Source organism: Pseudoliparis swirei, chromosome 7 (genome assembly GCF_029220125.1).
Source record: "Pseudoliparis swirei isolate HS2019 ecotype Mariana Trench chromosome 7, NWPU_hadal_v1, whole genome shotgun sequence".
In the NCBI taxonomy this organism is placed as follows: domain Eukaryota; kingdom Metazoa; phylum Chordata; class Actinopteri; order Perciformes; family Liparidae; genus Pseudoliparis; species Pseudoliparis swirei.
The window spans coordinates 20140236-20155366 of NC_079394.1; the positions used below are offsets into that span (position 1 = coordinate 20140236).

Here is a 15131-nt window from a genome sequence, read left to right on the forward strand (position 1 = left end):
TAATAATTGTATTAATATTGCACTTTTCAAGCTTAAGCACAAAGTTATGTATAGATTAAAAGATTTATAGAATAATACAAAATAAACAACACGTGTCATGAGAGCATTTATGTCAAGCAGCACTGAGCCGATACATAAACAGATGGAGAGAAAAGTGCAAAATAAAGCAAGTGAAATACCTTTGAATAACAAATAAGATGCAAATATATAGAGATGATCTTGTATAAAACAGCTAATGGTGTAATTTATAGTAGATAGAATGCCAATAAAAATAATAAGGTCTTATATTCCACAATATTTCCCCAGGGGATGAATCACGTATCAATATATCTATTTAAAACAGAAAAATGTGCCAATTATATGGTAAGGGCCTATAAAAAGACAAAAATGATGTGACTAAAACAAGCACAATGTAACTATGTAATGAAACATTATTTGTAATAAAACACCATCAAACAAAACAAAGACAAAACATGAATTATACGATAATGGAAAAAGAAAACACTGTTAGCTGTAGGCCATCTTGTAAAAAGTGAGTGTGAAGGAGGCACTTATCGGCCGGGCTGTGAGGGGTTAAAACATATATTAATATGTTCTGTGAGACAATGAATGGCCAATGAATCAGAAATGTATTAAACGTAATGGGAATCCAGTTTAGCGACGCTTAGATTGAAATGATATGACGAGACCTCCAAGATGGACTCAATAATCTGTCTGCAGAGCTCTGGATAAACTGTGTGACAGGTGGAGTTCACGCAGGTAACAGATATAGCGACAGAAACCCAGAGACGACGAGATGAAAGCATGTTCTACTGTTTTCGGTGATGTACAAACGGAGCATGTATCTTATCTTTGGAGACGTTTCTTAATTTTTCAAAACCCGTTTCTGTAATTTCGGGTGTGCTGCTCGAAGGACGAGTCGCCACAGACCTAACAAACACCGTCAGTAAGGAAGTGCCGAGGTGTGACTAACGAGGCGTGACTGTCTCCGTAGTTTATGAGCAGCTTAATTCAACAACGAAATGTTATTGTTGGAAGTGAGCTGCCATCCAGTCATCCATATTTTGACGAACAGAAATTCAGGAATGTCTCGACTGTTAATTGTGTTTGAGTGATGCCAAAGGGAAACACGTATGAGAACGTAAGCGTCCTCTTGAGGTGACGCTCGCTGTTGATCCATTCCTGTTTTCCAGGCAAGAGGAACTCTTAAGGTTTTCCAGAGCACTTTCTATAATAATGAGGTGTGACGGCGTCCATTATCTCTTTCAATGTTGCTTTCATTGATTTATTGGCATCGTTTTTCAGATGAACTCTCAGAGTTACTGCTAGAAGTGACAGATACAAGAGATTCAAATAAAACAATTTCAAGGTGTATTTTACTTTCTTGTAATATTTTTCACGTTTGGAAATACCCTCAACTTTTATCAGAATTTTCTATTTCTTTATTTCACAATGAATTTGGAGTTTGTAAAGAAACGTGGCGTGCTCCAAAGTAGTCATCGTCAAGTGGAAACGAGCCGAGGAAGGCAAGGGGATAAGAATACTTTGATTATGATTAGCCCAGTTTGCACCACCTCCACTTACCAGTTTCCTGTGGGAATGTCCTCGAGGCTCCGTAATGAACGCTTGGCTCTCTCTACTGGATACGCTGTCGTTCACACTTGTTCACTTGTTCAGCGTTGAGGAGGTAATAAAACTCTGCCGCGGTGAAGGAGCCTCGAGCGGCATCACTTCAGACTCCTTTGAAATGTTTTTACCATGAAACTCGTTTTGATAGAGATTATTATGAATATTTTTGAAGAAAACATCACCGAAACTCTCGGGTAAACTAAATTTGGGTAAATGTAATTCATATCCGAAGTGTTTTAAGTTAGTAAATAAGCAGAGCAAAATAATTAATGAGGAAAAAAGCATCTAGACACAGAATGTATACATATTAAAATATTGAAAATTGCCGCACGCTGTAATTTCATTTATATTTATTCTTTGTTATTTTTTGTTGTCTGGTGTAACTTGGAAAAACTTAAAAGAAAATTATTGAAAGAAAGAAAATGGCCGCACACATCGAAGTCAAAACCGCTTTGAAATACCTGGAGGAGAATTTCATGACTTCACAAAAGAATGTCAAACAAGTAAAGAGGCCACGTTTGTGTCTTTCTGTGTGTCAGAGTTATCATGCGGGAGCATAAATACTTTGACTTTGTTTTTGGTAAAACACACAATTCCAAGGATTAGGAAATAAGTTCATCTATTTGTATTTAAATACTTAATTATTGCTTTAATGTAAAATAAAAAGTTGTATTTATATTTTAAAAGCCGCTTCGAGCTCGTGGTAAGGAGTGAAAGATGCATAATATGAGATGAGGAGCATCTCTCAACACGCAGACGGGACACCAAACGGTCCTTTCTTTAGAGTCCCTCTTTTATTTGTGCCCATGTTTTTGTCTGTGCGTGTAAACCTGTGTTGGGACGAGTTCCATACCTGCGTGTGGCTTCCTCAGATGAGAGGACCTCGGTTCGTGGCAGCCACAGAAGCTTCCTCCTTTTTGAATGGAGCGCACGTTTCTCGCCCTCCGCTCCGACTGCTCTGGGTTGGAGTGGCAGGCCTCGCTCTCGCTCGTGCTCTCTTTGCGGCAGCTGGCCTTCCTCTCCTCCACCAGCTCCATCCTCTCCTTTGCTGACACCTCATCCTGCGCTTCCTTTCTCTCTTCCTCTCTTTCCTGCCTCTCTTCCAGTGATTGTTCCCGCAGAGGCAGGCAGGGCGCCGCCGTCTCGGGCTCCGAGAGGGAAATGGCCGTCTCGTAGTCGGTGTTGTTCGCTGTGCTGGTGTCGGGGATTAAAAGTTTCTCGCCGCTGGACTGGGCTGCAGTGAAGAAAACCTGAACACAGGACATGTGGGAGAGAATGTGTTATAACAACAAAAACAGAACGGGGCATTTTACAATGTAATACAAGAGCATTGGTGGACTCCAACAAGGCAAAGAGTTTACACACAAGGGAACCCACTTGAGCACACATTGAGGAGGGGGTATTCGTGTCTTCGGCCGGCAAGCCAGTGCACGAACCAATCAGCTGGCAGCTGCTCTAAACCAGGGGTCCCCAACCCCCGGGCCACGGCCCGGTACCGGTCCACGGCTTGGTTGGAACCGGGCCGCGAAAAAAAAGTGAATAAAAAAAGTTGTAATTCTTTTTTTTATTATCAGTCGGAAAAATATCTTATTTTGAAAAAGGACCGGATACACCCGTGTGTACGTCTGAGCCGCGTTCAGGAGTCTTAAAGTTCGGGTTTATCGCTGCAGGCGAGTCTCACGCGCCGAACCCTCTGCTGGCGGCACATTTCAGTGACAAAGAATCTTAAAACATATTCAACCTGCTCAATGAATTCTGTCACTTCAGGGAAATGACAACTGTTTTCAAGTTGGCCGATAAAGTCGCTGCTGTGTGGGCGAGTGAACAGCGGAATATTCTACATGTTTCAGACGTTGACCGGGTGGAAGAGGCTTTTAAAAGAGTTTGAGCGGTACTCCAACCACAAAAGACCCGACTGCAATAGAATAGACCTGCAACCCATTTGTAAACAAACCCACCCGGTGAATCGAGCCCGTCCGAGCTAGAAGAAAATGTGTTCGAGATGCAAAGGACGGTGGCCTTAAGGGACATTTCACACAACAACTCTGCCGGTGTTCTAATGACAGCGACCAGAACTCGGTTCGGAGCAGCGGACCAAACACACGTCTGTGTCGCCGTCTCCATTAGCGGCTCGTTGCAGGTAAACAAGCGCACGGCTCACACTAATTCGGCGTAATGATGAGTTGTAGTTTTGGCACTTTATGCCCTTCGTATAATTGTATGACGTCATATTTATTATGTCATTTATATTGCCGGTCCGTGAAAATAATTTCTGACACGGAACCGGTCCGTGGCTCAAAAAAGGTTGGGGACCGCTGCTTTAAACCACAATGGCAGCTCCTGAAGAGGCGAGTGGAGATGCTTCTATAGCATCAGTTCTATCCCAACTTGACAATATTATGTATTCATTGAGCCGTAGAGTATTATGTTTGATGACAGATGGTTCATCCACTCGCACGCCAAGCATTTTTTAGAAAGTGCCTGCCCTTTTCCGAACATTTACAAAGACCACTTCTCAGAAAAGAAGAATGTTTTACAAATTGCCAGGTCTGGTTCCTCCTCGAAATAGAAAAGTCTTTGAAGGAGGAAACGTTGTGAACACACAGGTGTAAAATGTGGAGGGCAGTTCTGACACGTGAGGGTTTTATTTTTCATGCCGGAGCGCTTTCAATGAAAGGACATTTCATGCGTGGCGTTCAATCTTCATGCTGCATTTCACAGATTCCACAGTGGTTATAAATATTCCTCTTTTATGTTTTTTTTGTTTTTTTTGTTCTTTCATTATGTCAAGAACAACTTGACATCATGTCCAACTTGTGGTGGAATTGTCTGTTCCTGAAGCACGGATGACGCAATACGTTTACTAATAAATTCCTGCTGGTATGTTTACAAGCAGAAAGATTTATTGTCCAGATATTAGTCAAAATGTTGCTTTTTTTTCTCATGAAATGTGTTCAGTTGCACAAGCAACATTTTAACATGAAGCATCGTGTTTGTCTGCACTGATCAACCCGACTGATTCAAAAGCACCGCAGATGATTCAACGAGCTTTCTTTCTTTTTTTAAAGAATGTAAAAGAAGCAAACTACCTGGGAGGTGGAGGCAGCCACGCTGAAGCTCTCGGGAGCAGGTGGGGGTTCAGGCGGAGGAGCCGTGTCAACAGGCAGCAGAGGCACGGAGGAAGACCCTGGGTGGAAACCCGGTCCGGGGCTGGGGGTTGGCAGGGCATCCACCTCGGATGCAGAGTCCTCTGTGATGGGGATGAACTCTGACGGGGTGATGGCTGTGGTCTGGTCTTCTGATACCATCGGGGACTGGAGCGAGCTTTCACCCCCGGCACCCGGCAACTCTCCTGACCACGACCCTGGGGTGACCACCCCTGGCCCCGGAGGAGCTATAATGGTGGCGCTCGGGGGTTCCAGAGTCACTTCTGGAGGTCTGTGGTGATCCGAGGTCCGGGAGAAGCGGTGGTGAGCTGAGAACGACTTGGGCAGCAGCTGCTTCTTCCGTGACGACCGCTTGGCGTGATTGCCCCCCCCGCCGCTGTAGTCGTCGAGGAACCCAGAGTCGTCGCCCTCGTTGGCCCCCGAGCCGCTGATGCACTTAATGAACACATTCCGGTTGGCTGTGGAGGAGGAAGAGGACACTTTTTCAAAATCCTCGGTCTGAGAGCGCGTGATCTTCTTCTGCTTGTGGCTGCCGAACCCAAACGAGTGGCGGGACTTGGGCCGCCCGACACCCTCGCTGACTCCTGTTCCCGTCTGCTGGCTATTCCCATTCGCGTCGGTGCTCTGCGTCAGCGGGGGGGTGAGGTTCAGGTTGATGGGATGGGCGCGTGGATCACTGTTCCGTTTCGCCGAGAAACTGAGGGAGGGGGCTCGGAAAAGGCTCCGGCGTTTCCCGGTACTGCCGGAGCTGGAGTTGGTGCTGGAGGGCGAAGAGGTGTGGACGCCATTGCTCTGCCCGCCTGACGACGGAGAGGAGGGGAGGGAGTCCTGCCGCTTGCTGCTGCTGCGGCGGAAGATCGGCAGGCGGGACACAAGTGTGGAGCGGCGTGACCCCGATTCACCCATTTAGAAGCCGAGGCAACGGGGGGGGGGGGGGCACTGTGAGGGAGCAACAAACAACAACAACACAGCCACGTTAATTCACTTTCAACACAGAGGCAGAAGAAGCTCAAACATGGCCAAAAAGATTCGATTTTTTTTTTTTTTATCTACCCCAAGCTAAATCTTGTTCTAATAATATGAATAAGAGGAGCTTCAGCGTACAGACTGTCGAAGGTGAGACGTCTCACATTAGCAGATCTCATTCCCCGCGCCCGAATGAGTCAGAACAATTTGTTGCATCTGTTGCAAATGAAGGTGTCGTGAGAGAGAGATTTCTGCTAGTCAGGCGTTGGGATTCATGTGTCAACAAAAACAGTGTTGTTTACCCTGTTGCTCCTGGACTCTCATTATAAGTATCCCTGTGAGGTTTGTGTGAGGAAAACTGTTTATCGAAAGTATTTTTTGTATTTTTGCATAGCGGTCACATGGTTATTATCTACTCTGACAATACGGAGCACATTGGAGATTCGTCGGTTTCTGGTAGGTCCGTGCATGACGAGAATCATTTTTTAAATGCTTAACCCAAAACCTCCCTCCAATCCAAACAAAAGGGACAACACAGTGATGTTCACCTTCGCATTGAAAATGCGGAAGGTAATGTTTTGATCGCCGTGTATTTGTGTGCGTGCGTGCGTGTTATTCGCATAAGTAAAAAAGTATTAAATTGAATCGCATGAAATTTGGTGGGATGATTGGTTATTATCCGGGGACCATTTGATTAGATTTTGGGATCGATCGGGTCAAAGTCATGAAAAGGTTAAAATCTTCTTTTTACCATAGTGCGGTAAATTTGTATCCAATTGGCATGCAACTAATGCCAAAATGTTCATAATTCAATGCCCAATCTTGTGATATGCGAAGGTATGCGCTCTACCGAGTGCCCGTTCTAGTTTTATATATATTTGTGATGAGGTACAAATCAACATGCATCCGGAGCAAAGCTCAACATTCAGCACACAGATCTTAAGCCCCAAAGATCGTACATTCTAGTTCAAAAGAAAGTCTGCTCACGCTTAATGATTAATACAGCCATGAGAGCTGGAGGGCTGATTTCTCTTTGACGTGCCACATTTTACAATTAACATTTATCTGACAGTTAAATCACGTGACGACGAGACACGACTGACCCAGAGGGAGAGGAAAAGAGACAAAATCCAAAAGGCAACCCGCCCAGTACTCACTCCAGTCATGTGAGTGTTTGCAGAGCTGCTCACAACTCAAACACAACAAGTGCTTCTGATACAGTGCGGCTACTTTGTGCTGCCAAGCGTGTTGTGTATGAATTGCATAATAAACTAGAATGGGCACTCGGTAGAGCGCATACCTTCGCATACCACAAGATTGGGCATTGAATTATGAACATTTTGGCATTAGTTGTATGCCAATTGGATATAAATTTTCTATGGTAAAAAGCAGATTTTGACCTTTTCATGACCTTGACCTTTGACCCGATCAATCCCAAAATCTAATCAAATGGTCCCCGGATAATAACCAATCATCCCACCAAATTTCATGCGATTCGGTTTAATACTTTTTTAGTTATGCGAGTAACACGCATACAAATAAAGAAATAAATAAATACACGGCGATCAAAGCATAACCTTCCGCATTTTCAATGCGAAGGTAATCAGTTACTGACTTGAAAGTAAAACATGTCAAAGAAAATAAAGAAATCAGAGCGGGAGTCCAATTTAAAGGTTACCCTCTAAATAAAAAGAGCCATGATAAATAATTTTAAAAAGAGCTGCGAAAAGTTCCGCCGAGCATTAAGATCCCGGCCTGTGGCTCGGATACATTTGGAAAACTAACCATCGACTTGCATCAAGTGCCTTTGAGAGTAAGACTTGAGATTGTAACGCTCCATCACTGCCTCAACGAATCTACGCGAACAGAAGGTCTTTGTACATTTCACAATTAGCGAGCTCTTGAAAATAAATTGAAATTAAAACGTATTGTCTCACTGCTTCTAAGCGTTGAGTCACAGATGAAAACGGAGACATTTATTGTGGTAAATACTCACGTTTTCATTATTTTCTGGCAAATGAATTGGCCAAACAGTGACTAGGTCGTCTTTGTAATGTTGACGAAGCTGCCTCTGTGAGCGCCGCTGTTGTAATGAGCTTTCATTAACGCCCTTTAGTGAAGTGGCTTATGAGTGAGTCACATGCTTCAAAGTCAATGTGATCAAGTTGCAAATGAACCGTGATGCAGTTTCTATTTTTACACAAAGGTATCCCGGCGTTAAACATAAAAAGGGTAAAAAAATAAAAAAGCCCAAAAATCCTTTACAGTAATAACAATCAAATTGATATACACTCATCCCAAAATGCGGTCATACTCTGTGCCGTCTGTCCTGGATCACGTCATTCGGTCTGTGCAGTTCAAAATGACTGCAGGTCAGTCACCGCGTCAAACATTTTGAAAAACATTTGAGAATTCCCTTTTCGTTTGTGTTTTTTTTGACGAGTCAGCAGTTCAGCAGCGCTCAGCTTAGTGGCAGACGTTTGACCAGGCCGTGGCACGCTGACCTGCCTCATGAAGACAGGGTCAACAACAGATTAACAGAGACTGAAGACACCTCGAACCAATCGGGTCATGAGAAAAGTCTCGTAAATGGCGTCTGGGTGTCCAGCAGAATACAAACTCGTGATGAGATAGCGGGCAACTAACTCGCGTGTAGTGCAGCCTGTCCACGTTTAAGCTCACAAAAATAAAAATAATAGAGTGGGAAAGGGAGGCCTGCACCGATGCAGGTGCTCATTTCCTCACTGCTCCACCTGTGGTAGAGAAGCAAATCATCTCAGTTCCTCTTCCCTTTGCAGGTAGAGAAAGTGCTGCTGCGTTGAATGACACCATTTGATTTTTTGCTGTGTGTCGGACTTCAACTTTTAATAATTGATAAATGAAACACAATCAGAGTGGACTAACACTAAACAACTCTTTTTTGTATTATTATTTCTGAATGTTTAATTCATTAAACCATGAGTCTCTTGCTGCGAAGCCAAAGTGCCGTCCACTTTACCACCATGCTGCGACCCCGAGGAGCCCTCAAGATACAACCAATTCATGGCCACAAGATGAACATGTGACAGTATTAACGGGAATATATATATATAAATATATGTATATATATATATATATATATATATATAAATTAATATATTTATATATATATAAATATATATATATAAATTTATATATACTGTATACATATTTTGATTTATTTATATATTCACATATATCTTCTGACTGCTCGTACGTGAGATTGTATGTGGTTTATGTCATTTTATGACTTCTCTGAAGGTGATGGTGTTTGCACCGTTCCTATTTGATTGTGGTGCCACTCACATCAGTGTTGTGATGTGAGTTTTCACAAACAATACACAAAGTATGTTGGTAATGCATTGCTTAGACATCCATGTATATGAGAGTTCAGAGGAGCCCCCTGCTGTGCTCCTGATGATCACAGCATGTGCAGAAAACAAGTCGTTAATTCTGCTGCTTAGTTTGCGTCAGGAGGCCGGTGTGTGGTCCAGAATCGTCTTTCAGTGCATGTTTACATTGCCCCACGATTATCTGTCGGTTTGAAAGAATAAAGAGGTGTGCGTGGGGTGTAACTGGGCGTTTCCTATATAACAGGTTCTCCATAGAGATCTTTTCAAAACAACTACAAATTATATGCAAAGCACAATCTACTAATACATGTAATGGAAGATTTTATATTAGGCAAAACTGGGCTGCTGTACGTACTCCTGGCCGAACACACAAAACAGCATGCTTGTTATAAGCTTTCATGGTTTCCTGATGACTAATGTGGTATTTTGAGATTACTTAAACAAATGTCAGTTATGTAACGCAGTGGCTCGACAAAAGTGAGGTATTCGTTTGAGCCCGGGAGGGGAATTGCTTTTAGAAGGTGTGTTGGTTTTTTTCTTCTAGTTAGGGCTGAATCAGGTTCACCTGGTCCAGCCCCTGGATATGCTGCTATAGGCTTATAGCTGCTGGGGGACGTTTAGGATACACTGAGCTCCTATCTCCTCTTCTCTCTCTATTTTTGGATGAATTTCTATCTCTCTCCATTGCACATTACTAACTCTGCTTCCTCTCCGGAGTCCTTTTGGCTTCACGTCTCATAGGGTCCATTGGACCTGGCTGGGTCTGATGCCATGGCCCTGCTATGCCCCGCCCACTCCTCCTCTCTACCTCCATCTGCCTGATGGATCACGGAGGTCTGGATCGTGGTCTATAATACGAACTATCCATACACTCTGTCATACTCAAGGCATGTGTTGTAACTCTATAATGCTTCATTCTGGTCACATGACATCTATTGCTTCTGTCCATCCTGGAGAGGGATCCTCCTCTGTTGCTCTCCTGAAGGTCTCTTCTTTTTTTTTCCGTGAAATTTTTTTTCTATTTTTTGGGAGTTGTGAGGTCCTGGGACAGGGATGTCGTATGTTTACAGATTGTAAAGCCCGCTGAGGCTAATTTGTAATAAAATAAACTGAATTTAATACCACGTGGGTGACCAATGAACACCATAGTAGCGGAGAGAAACCCACTGTACGTTAAAGAAAACACAAGACTTTGACAACACGTGCATTGCAGGTGCGGATTTTAAAAAAGAAACCCAAGCAAAAAACAATACACACATGCCACAGAGAAAAAAGTCAAATATACAGGAGATTTAAAAGTATAACACACATCTACACATGAGAATGTTGTAATTGATATACACACAGATGTGCACATGATGAACACACTCACTTCCCTGTTGTGATGTGAAGTCATATTATATGAATATGATGTATCGCAGTTTCATGGTGCACACTAGAATAATAGCTTTGCAATATGTGTCTTGTGTGTCCAGCAGCTGGTGATCTCGTGGACGCGTGTACGGATCAGTGCTCGGGCTCAGAGTGAAGCATCAAGAAGTCTCTGGATGGGCCTCTGCCCGCTGCTTACACTACAGTTGGTACAACTCTTCAACGGGCTCGGTTGCTTTTTTAAAATTATTATTATGTTTACGTTTTAGCGATACCCAGCTGTCAGATTGCACGAGCTCAGCCGCGGACAGGAGGCTGCGCGAGCAGCAGCGGGACGCCAGCAACTGTCCAGCAGAGACGTCAACAGCGCTCGTGAGCCGCCGACCGTAAGCCTCGGCTAGCTGCTCAACTCTCTCGCGCTAATGGCGATAACATATCGATACAGACGCTGCGTGTCGCCTTCCCCCCGGGCTGTAAAGGTCACCCGGTGTTCGGCGGGCACCGGCCGGTGGTTTCAGCCGGACTGGCTAAGCCCGGCAGCGGGAGGACAAGACGCGGCGGTCCGCGGACGTTACGTTACCTTCTGCGGGTGTTCCCGGCGCCGCTCGGTGCGGAGAAAGAAAACGTCGGAATATAAATCTGTCTTCGCTTTTGTGGGTCATGAGAGTTTTCGTCACCAGGGGAGAGGACGTCTCGACGTGTACAGCGGCACCGGAACCGCACTGAGGTAGCGCTGCGCGTTGCACTGACGGCGAGATTACGCCTCAGTGACGTGGAGGCTCTCTTCCTCCTTCTCTCTTCCGCGTTGCGACGGCGGGCCGTGAGCGTGCTCAGCGTGACGTCGTCGTCCTCCTCCTCCTCTTCTTCCCTCCTCCCACAGCTCAGCATCCTGCGGCAGGTGGATTAATGGACAAGCCCATCTTTAATGGATTATTCTTACATATTTTACGAGATATCATCCACACTGCAACCTTCTAGAGAAGGATGTGGCATCACTTTAAATCTCTAAACAGACAAATGTTTTCATTTGCTATGTTAAATATGTCATATTCGTATAAACTAAGGCATACTTCATGCATCCGATGCATTGCAGATACAAAATAAAATGTTCATACCAACTTAAATTTCAAAAAGCAAAAATAGAAGGGACGTTAACGCCAAGTCGTTATGAGACTTATGCTTCACCGTCTGCAGCCGGCAGATCCATCAAAACTACGTGAACATTAAAAGACAAACGATTATTTAAAAACACTAGTTTTATTTGATGAAATCCCCACACAGCAAATTATAAAGTGTAACTTCTCCAGGAATCATCGCAAACATGTCGACATCTTTACAAACGGAACCCACCACATCCAAAACAGAGACAAACGAGGACAAATGCACAGTCACTAACTTAGAGTTCAGAAGACGTTGAACTTTGCACCAAGAACAAGCCCTTTGAAAAACAAGCGCACCTCGTCTTGACAGGATTATGTCCGTCTAAACGGTTTTCTACAGCCCGTGTAATAATGATTGCGCACACACAAACACATTACACATCTGTAGAGCCAAACAGCGGCTGACATGCTACAGATTTTTAAAGTGCTAGCTTGGAATTAGATTGAGCCAGCCCGCTAAATATTTGGTTGTACATTATTTAATGAAAAGCAGGCTAGGATGAATTATTATTCTATATTGTGTGTAACTCAGATGAGATGTCGTAAAAACAATTATCAGATGTCTATGACTATAAAACTGTGCCAAGACTCAGTGGAACAAACATTCACTGGTTTGATTGTAAATAGCAGGAATACATTCTGTGAGAAAGTAAAACATTTTACCTGCAAATGCATAGACATGTTTTAAAGATGTTGAAACTGTCAATTTTAAAATTACAGGAATCAAGGTTCAGGTCTGAAAGTAACCGACAGAAACACCTGTGAGACTAAAAGCACAGAAATCCTACATCATTTCACTCAAGATGTAAAATAATTAATTCATGAAATGTTTAAACCCAAAACCCGCATTGTGCTCCACACTAGACAAAATATTTAAACACTTTTTAAATAAACACCACAAAAGAAAAGCTTGTTAGTACCATTTGAAAAGCTCAACAGGAGAACATCCACTTACAATAATATCCACCAGAAGTGACATCTTTCAAGTCCACAAGCAAACACCAACTAAACATGTAAGATGTACTTTATTTCACCAACAATAATATTCTGGATTAACATACATGGAAGTTAAAAAAAACAAGATTTTGAAAAATCGGACATTAAAGAGAAGGCGGCGATATTGAACCGACGGTTCGGGACAACGCTGAAAAAACAAAAGCCGTTCTGTGAGGAGCGGTTTCCCAGGCCTGAGGGCCAGAGGTAGGTAGCATGAGGGCCCGAAACCTGAGAAAACACACGGCGATGACCTCAACCCTCCAGAAACATAAATAAACACCAACGGCTCCATGTGCAGCTACGATGCGGTCGATGCACAAACCAGGTGTGGCCGACGGTCCGTCTCTCTCTCGACCATCGACTCATTGAGGGCAGAGCCAATCAACGACTTATGTGACGGTCTGGAAGCGGCTCTCCCCAGTGACGCACCAACGCTACCCTCTCTGCGTCTGCAAGTAGACAGCGGTATTGACAGTAATAACAAAAAGGTACTGAACGGTGTTTTGTGATGGCACTTCTTGTAAGAACCTGAAGAACAGAGTTTGTTCTAAAACTGTTAAAAGGCCGCGAGGCCACAGAGTGAAGTGTTGAGTCAGCACCTCGGCGCCCCACGCGCTTCGGCTGCTCGGGACTTTGCAGCTGTGCAACCGACGTCGACTACGAACACGTCGCTCTGGTACCGGCTGATTTTATAGTGCATGAGTCGCATTCGGCGCCGTGCGAACAGTGAGAGGCTTTAAAATCCAAGGAACTGCTCCAGGATTTACGCCGATGGTAGTGAAAGGTGACCGCGTTTGAGAGTGACCGAGATGATTGTGTCTACGACATTTAAAGTGAAGAAGCGAACTAGGTAGTGATGATTGTTAGATTATCATATGTGAAGCTTCATTCATAATATTGTGCAAAAACAGCTGAACATAACTGACAAGGAACAGGTGTGTTTTCTGTGTGAAGTTAAGAAAAAGGGAAGCAGAGTGAAGACTATTAACTTTGACACCTGTAATAAAACTACCGACAATTAAAACTCACATAGAGTATTTACAAAATGCTTGTGCAATGATGCCCACAGCGAGCAAACTAAAGGACCTGTTTCCTTTAAAAAAGAAAAAAGGCACAAAGGCGCTAGCTTTATAGTAGATACAAGGCTCTTAGGTCCACCGAGATTACATCTAAACCTATGCTGCTACTTTGAGACAAATAGTTACAGAGAAGCCCATGAAATAAAGATCACCAAATAATTAATACTCACATATTCCAGGAACATATAACTGGCAAAAGAGGAAGTGTAAGCTCTAAGGCAGTTCACGTTAAAATAAAGACTTAAAGTAGCTGCAGACCAATTGCAGCCAATTCCACGATATGAACAGCTGATCATAGCTTAATTAAAACCAGGTCCAAAACAATTAACAAGTAGACTTTGGTATGCAGAGAAGATCTTTCACATACCATCCATCTGAAGACCGTAATATGTGGACACTCTTATTCAGCGTTGTACTCTTGTGTATGGATCATACATGCCGACTGTATATAGGTCAGTCTCTGCAAGAGATCCCATTGAGGACTGAAGGCCCTGATCACATCCGCTTCATCTGACCCTCAAAACAACCATTTGGAAAGTACTCCATGACCCTGTCATTAAAATCTGCTCTTCCCAGAACATGCCAAAGACGCAGCTCCCAAAGCATTCGCATGCTCCCTCCTCAGAAGGTCAGTCTCTTAGCGGTGGTGAACTCTTCCAGTTGGACCTTTCCGCTGCCCATGAGCCCAAAAGCGGGATACATTGTTCCCGAACAATCCACCTGCCTCTCATAAAGGCACCTCATGGTGTCGGCGTCGTAAAAAAACACCCGGCACGCGTCGTAATCGAGGCATACGCCCAAGCGCTGCGGCAAGGGGAGCACGCGGTTGCCAGGGTCAGCAGACGCCGCGTTTGCTGCGGCGGCAGTAGAGGATGAAGACTTGGGGATGAAGAGTTTGCCCATCCCCAAGGTGAGGAGGGTGAAGGGCTGTGAGAGCTCATAGCACGTGTCTTCACTGCCGCTGTCATGCCCACTATCATGGTCATACCTGGTGGGAGGAAGCAGAAGAAGGAAAGGAGGGGGCACAGGGAGACAAGGTCGTTAGTTTGCATCAAATGCTTTGAAACTTGCGTCAATGTCAAAATCCTAATCCTGTGTAGAATAAAAAGCAGTGTAATGATCTGCCCAAATTCAAGCTACAACTATTACTTTGATTGCATCTGCTGTTTTTTCAATTCATTTGGAAATTGTGATCAACAGAGACTTTTGGGATGTAGAGATCCTAAAACCTCCACACACAAAACAAACTGACTTCAAACGTTTGGTCACATCCAATTTACAGCCCAGGAAGACAAGCAGAACATGACAAATATTGATAATCACATTTTTTATTTTTAAGTAATTTAAACGAGTGACTTTTTGGCAAATAGTTGAATGTGGACATTTTTTGAT

The 15131-nt window shown here is 43.8% G+C and overlaps 2 protein-coding genes across 8 annotated transcripts in view; both read right to left on the reverse strand.

The window, feature by feature from the left end:
• ccser1 (coiled-coil serine-rich protein 1) overlaps window positions 1-11248 on the reverse strand; it is a 132090-nt gene extending 120842 nt beyond the window's left edge. The window contains exons 1-3 of the mRNA XM_056418259.1: window positions 11085-11248; window positions 4719-5735; window positions 2483-2879 (exon numbers count right to left, since the gene is read on the reverse strand). Of these exons, the coding sequence (XP_056274234.1) occupies window positions 2483-2879; window positions 4719-5702 (1381 nt within the window). The 5' untranslated portion in view covers window positions 5703-5735; window positions 11085-11248. The remainder of the gene's footprint in view (window positions 1-2482; window positions 2880-4718; window positions 5736-11084) is intronic.
• A 1488-nt stretch (window positions 11249-12736) lies between these two features.
• Window positions 12737-15131, reverse strand: part of trim36 (tripartite motif containing 36) — a 28858-nt gene continuing 26463 nt past the window's right edge. For all 7 annotated transcript variants that reach the window (XM_056419380.1, XM_056419379.1, XM_056419381.1 and 4 more), the window contains one exon: window positions 12737-14727. In XM_056419380.1, coding sequence (XP_056275355.1) covers window positions 14361-14727 — 367 coding nt within the window. In that variant the 3' untranslated portion in view covers window positions 12737-14360. The remainder of the gene's footprint in view (window positions 14728-15131) is intronic.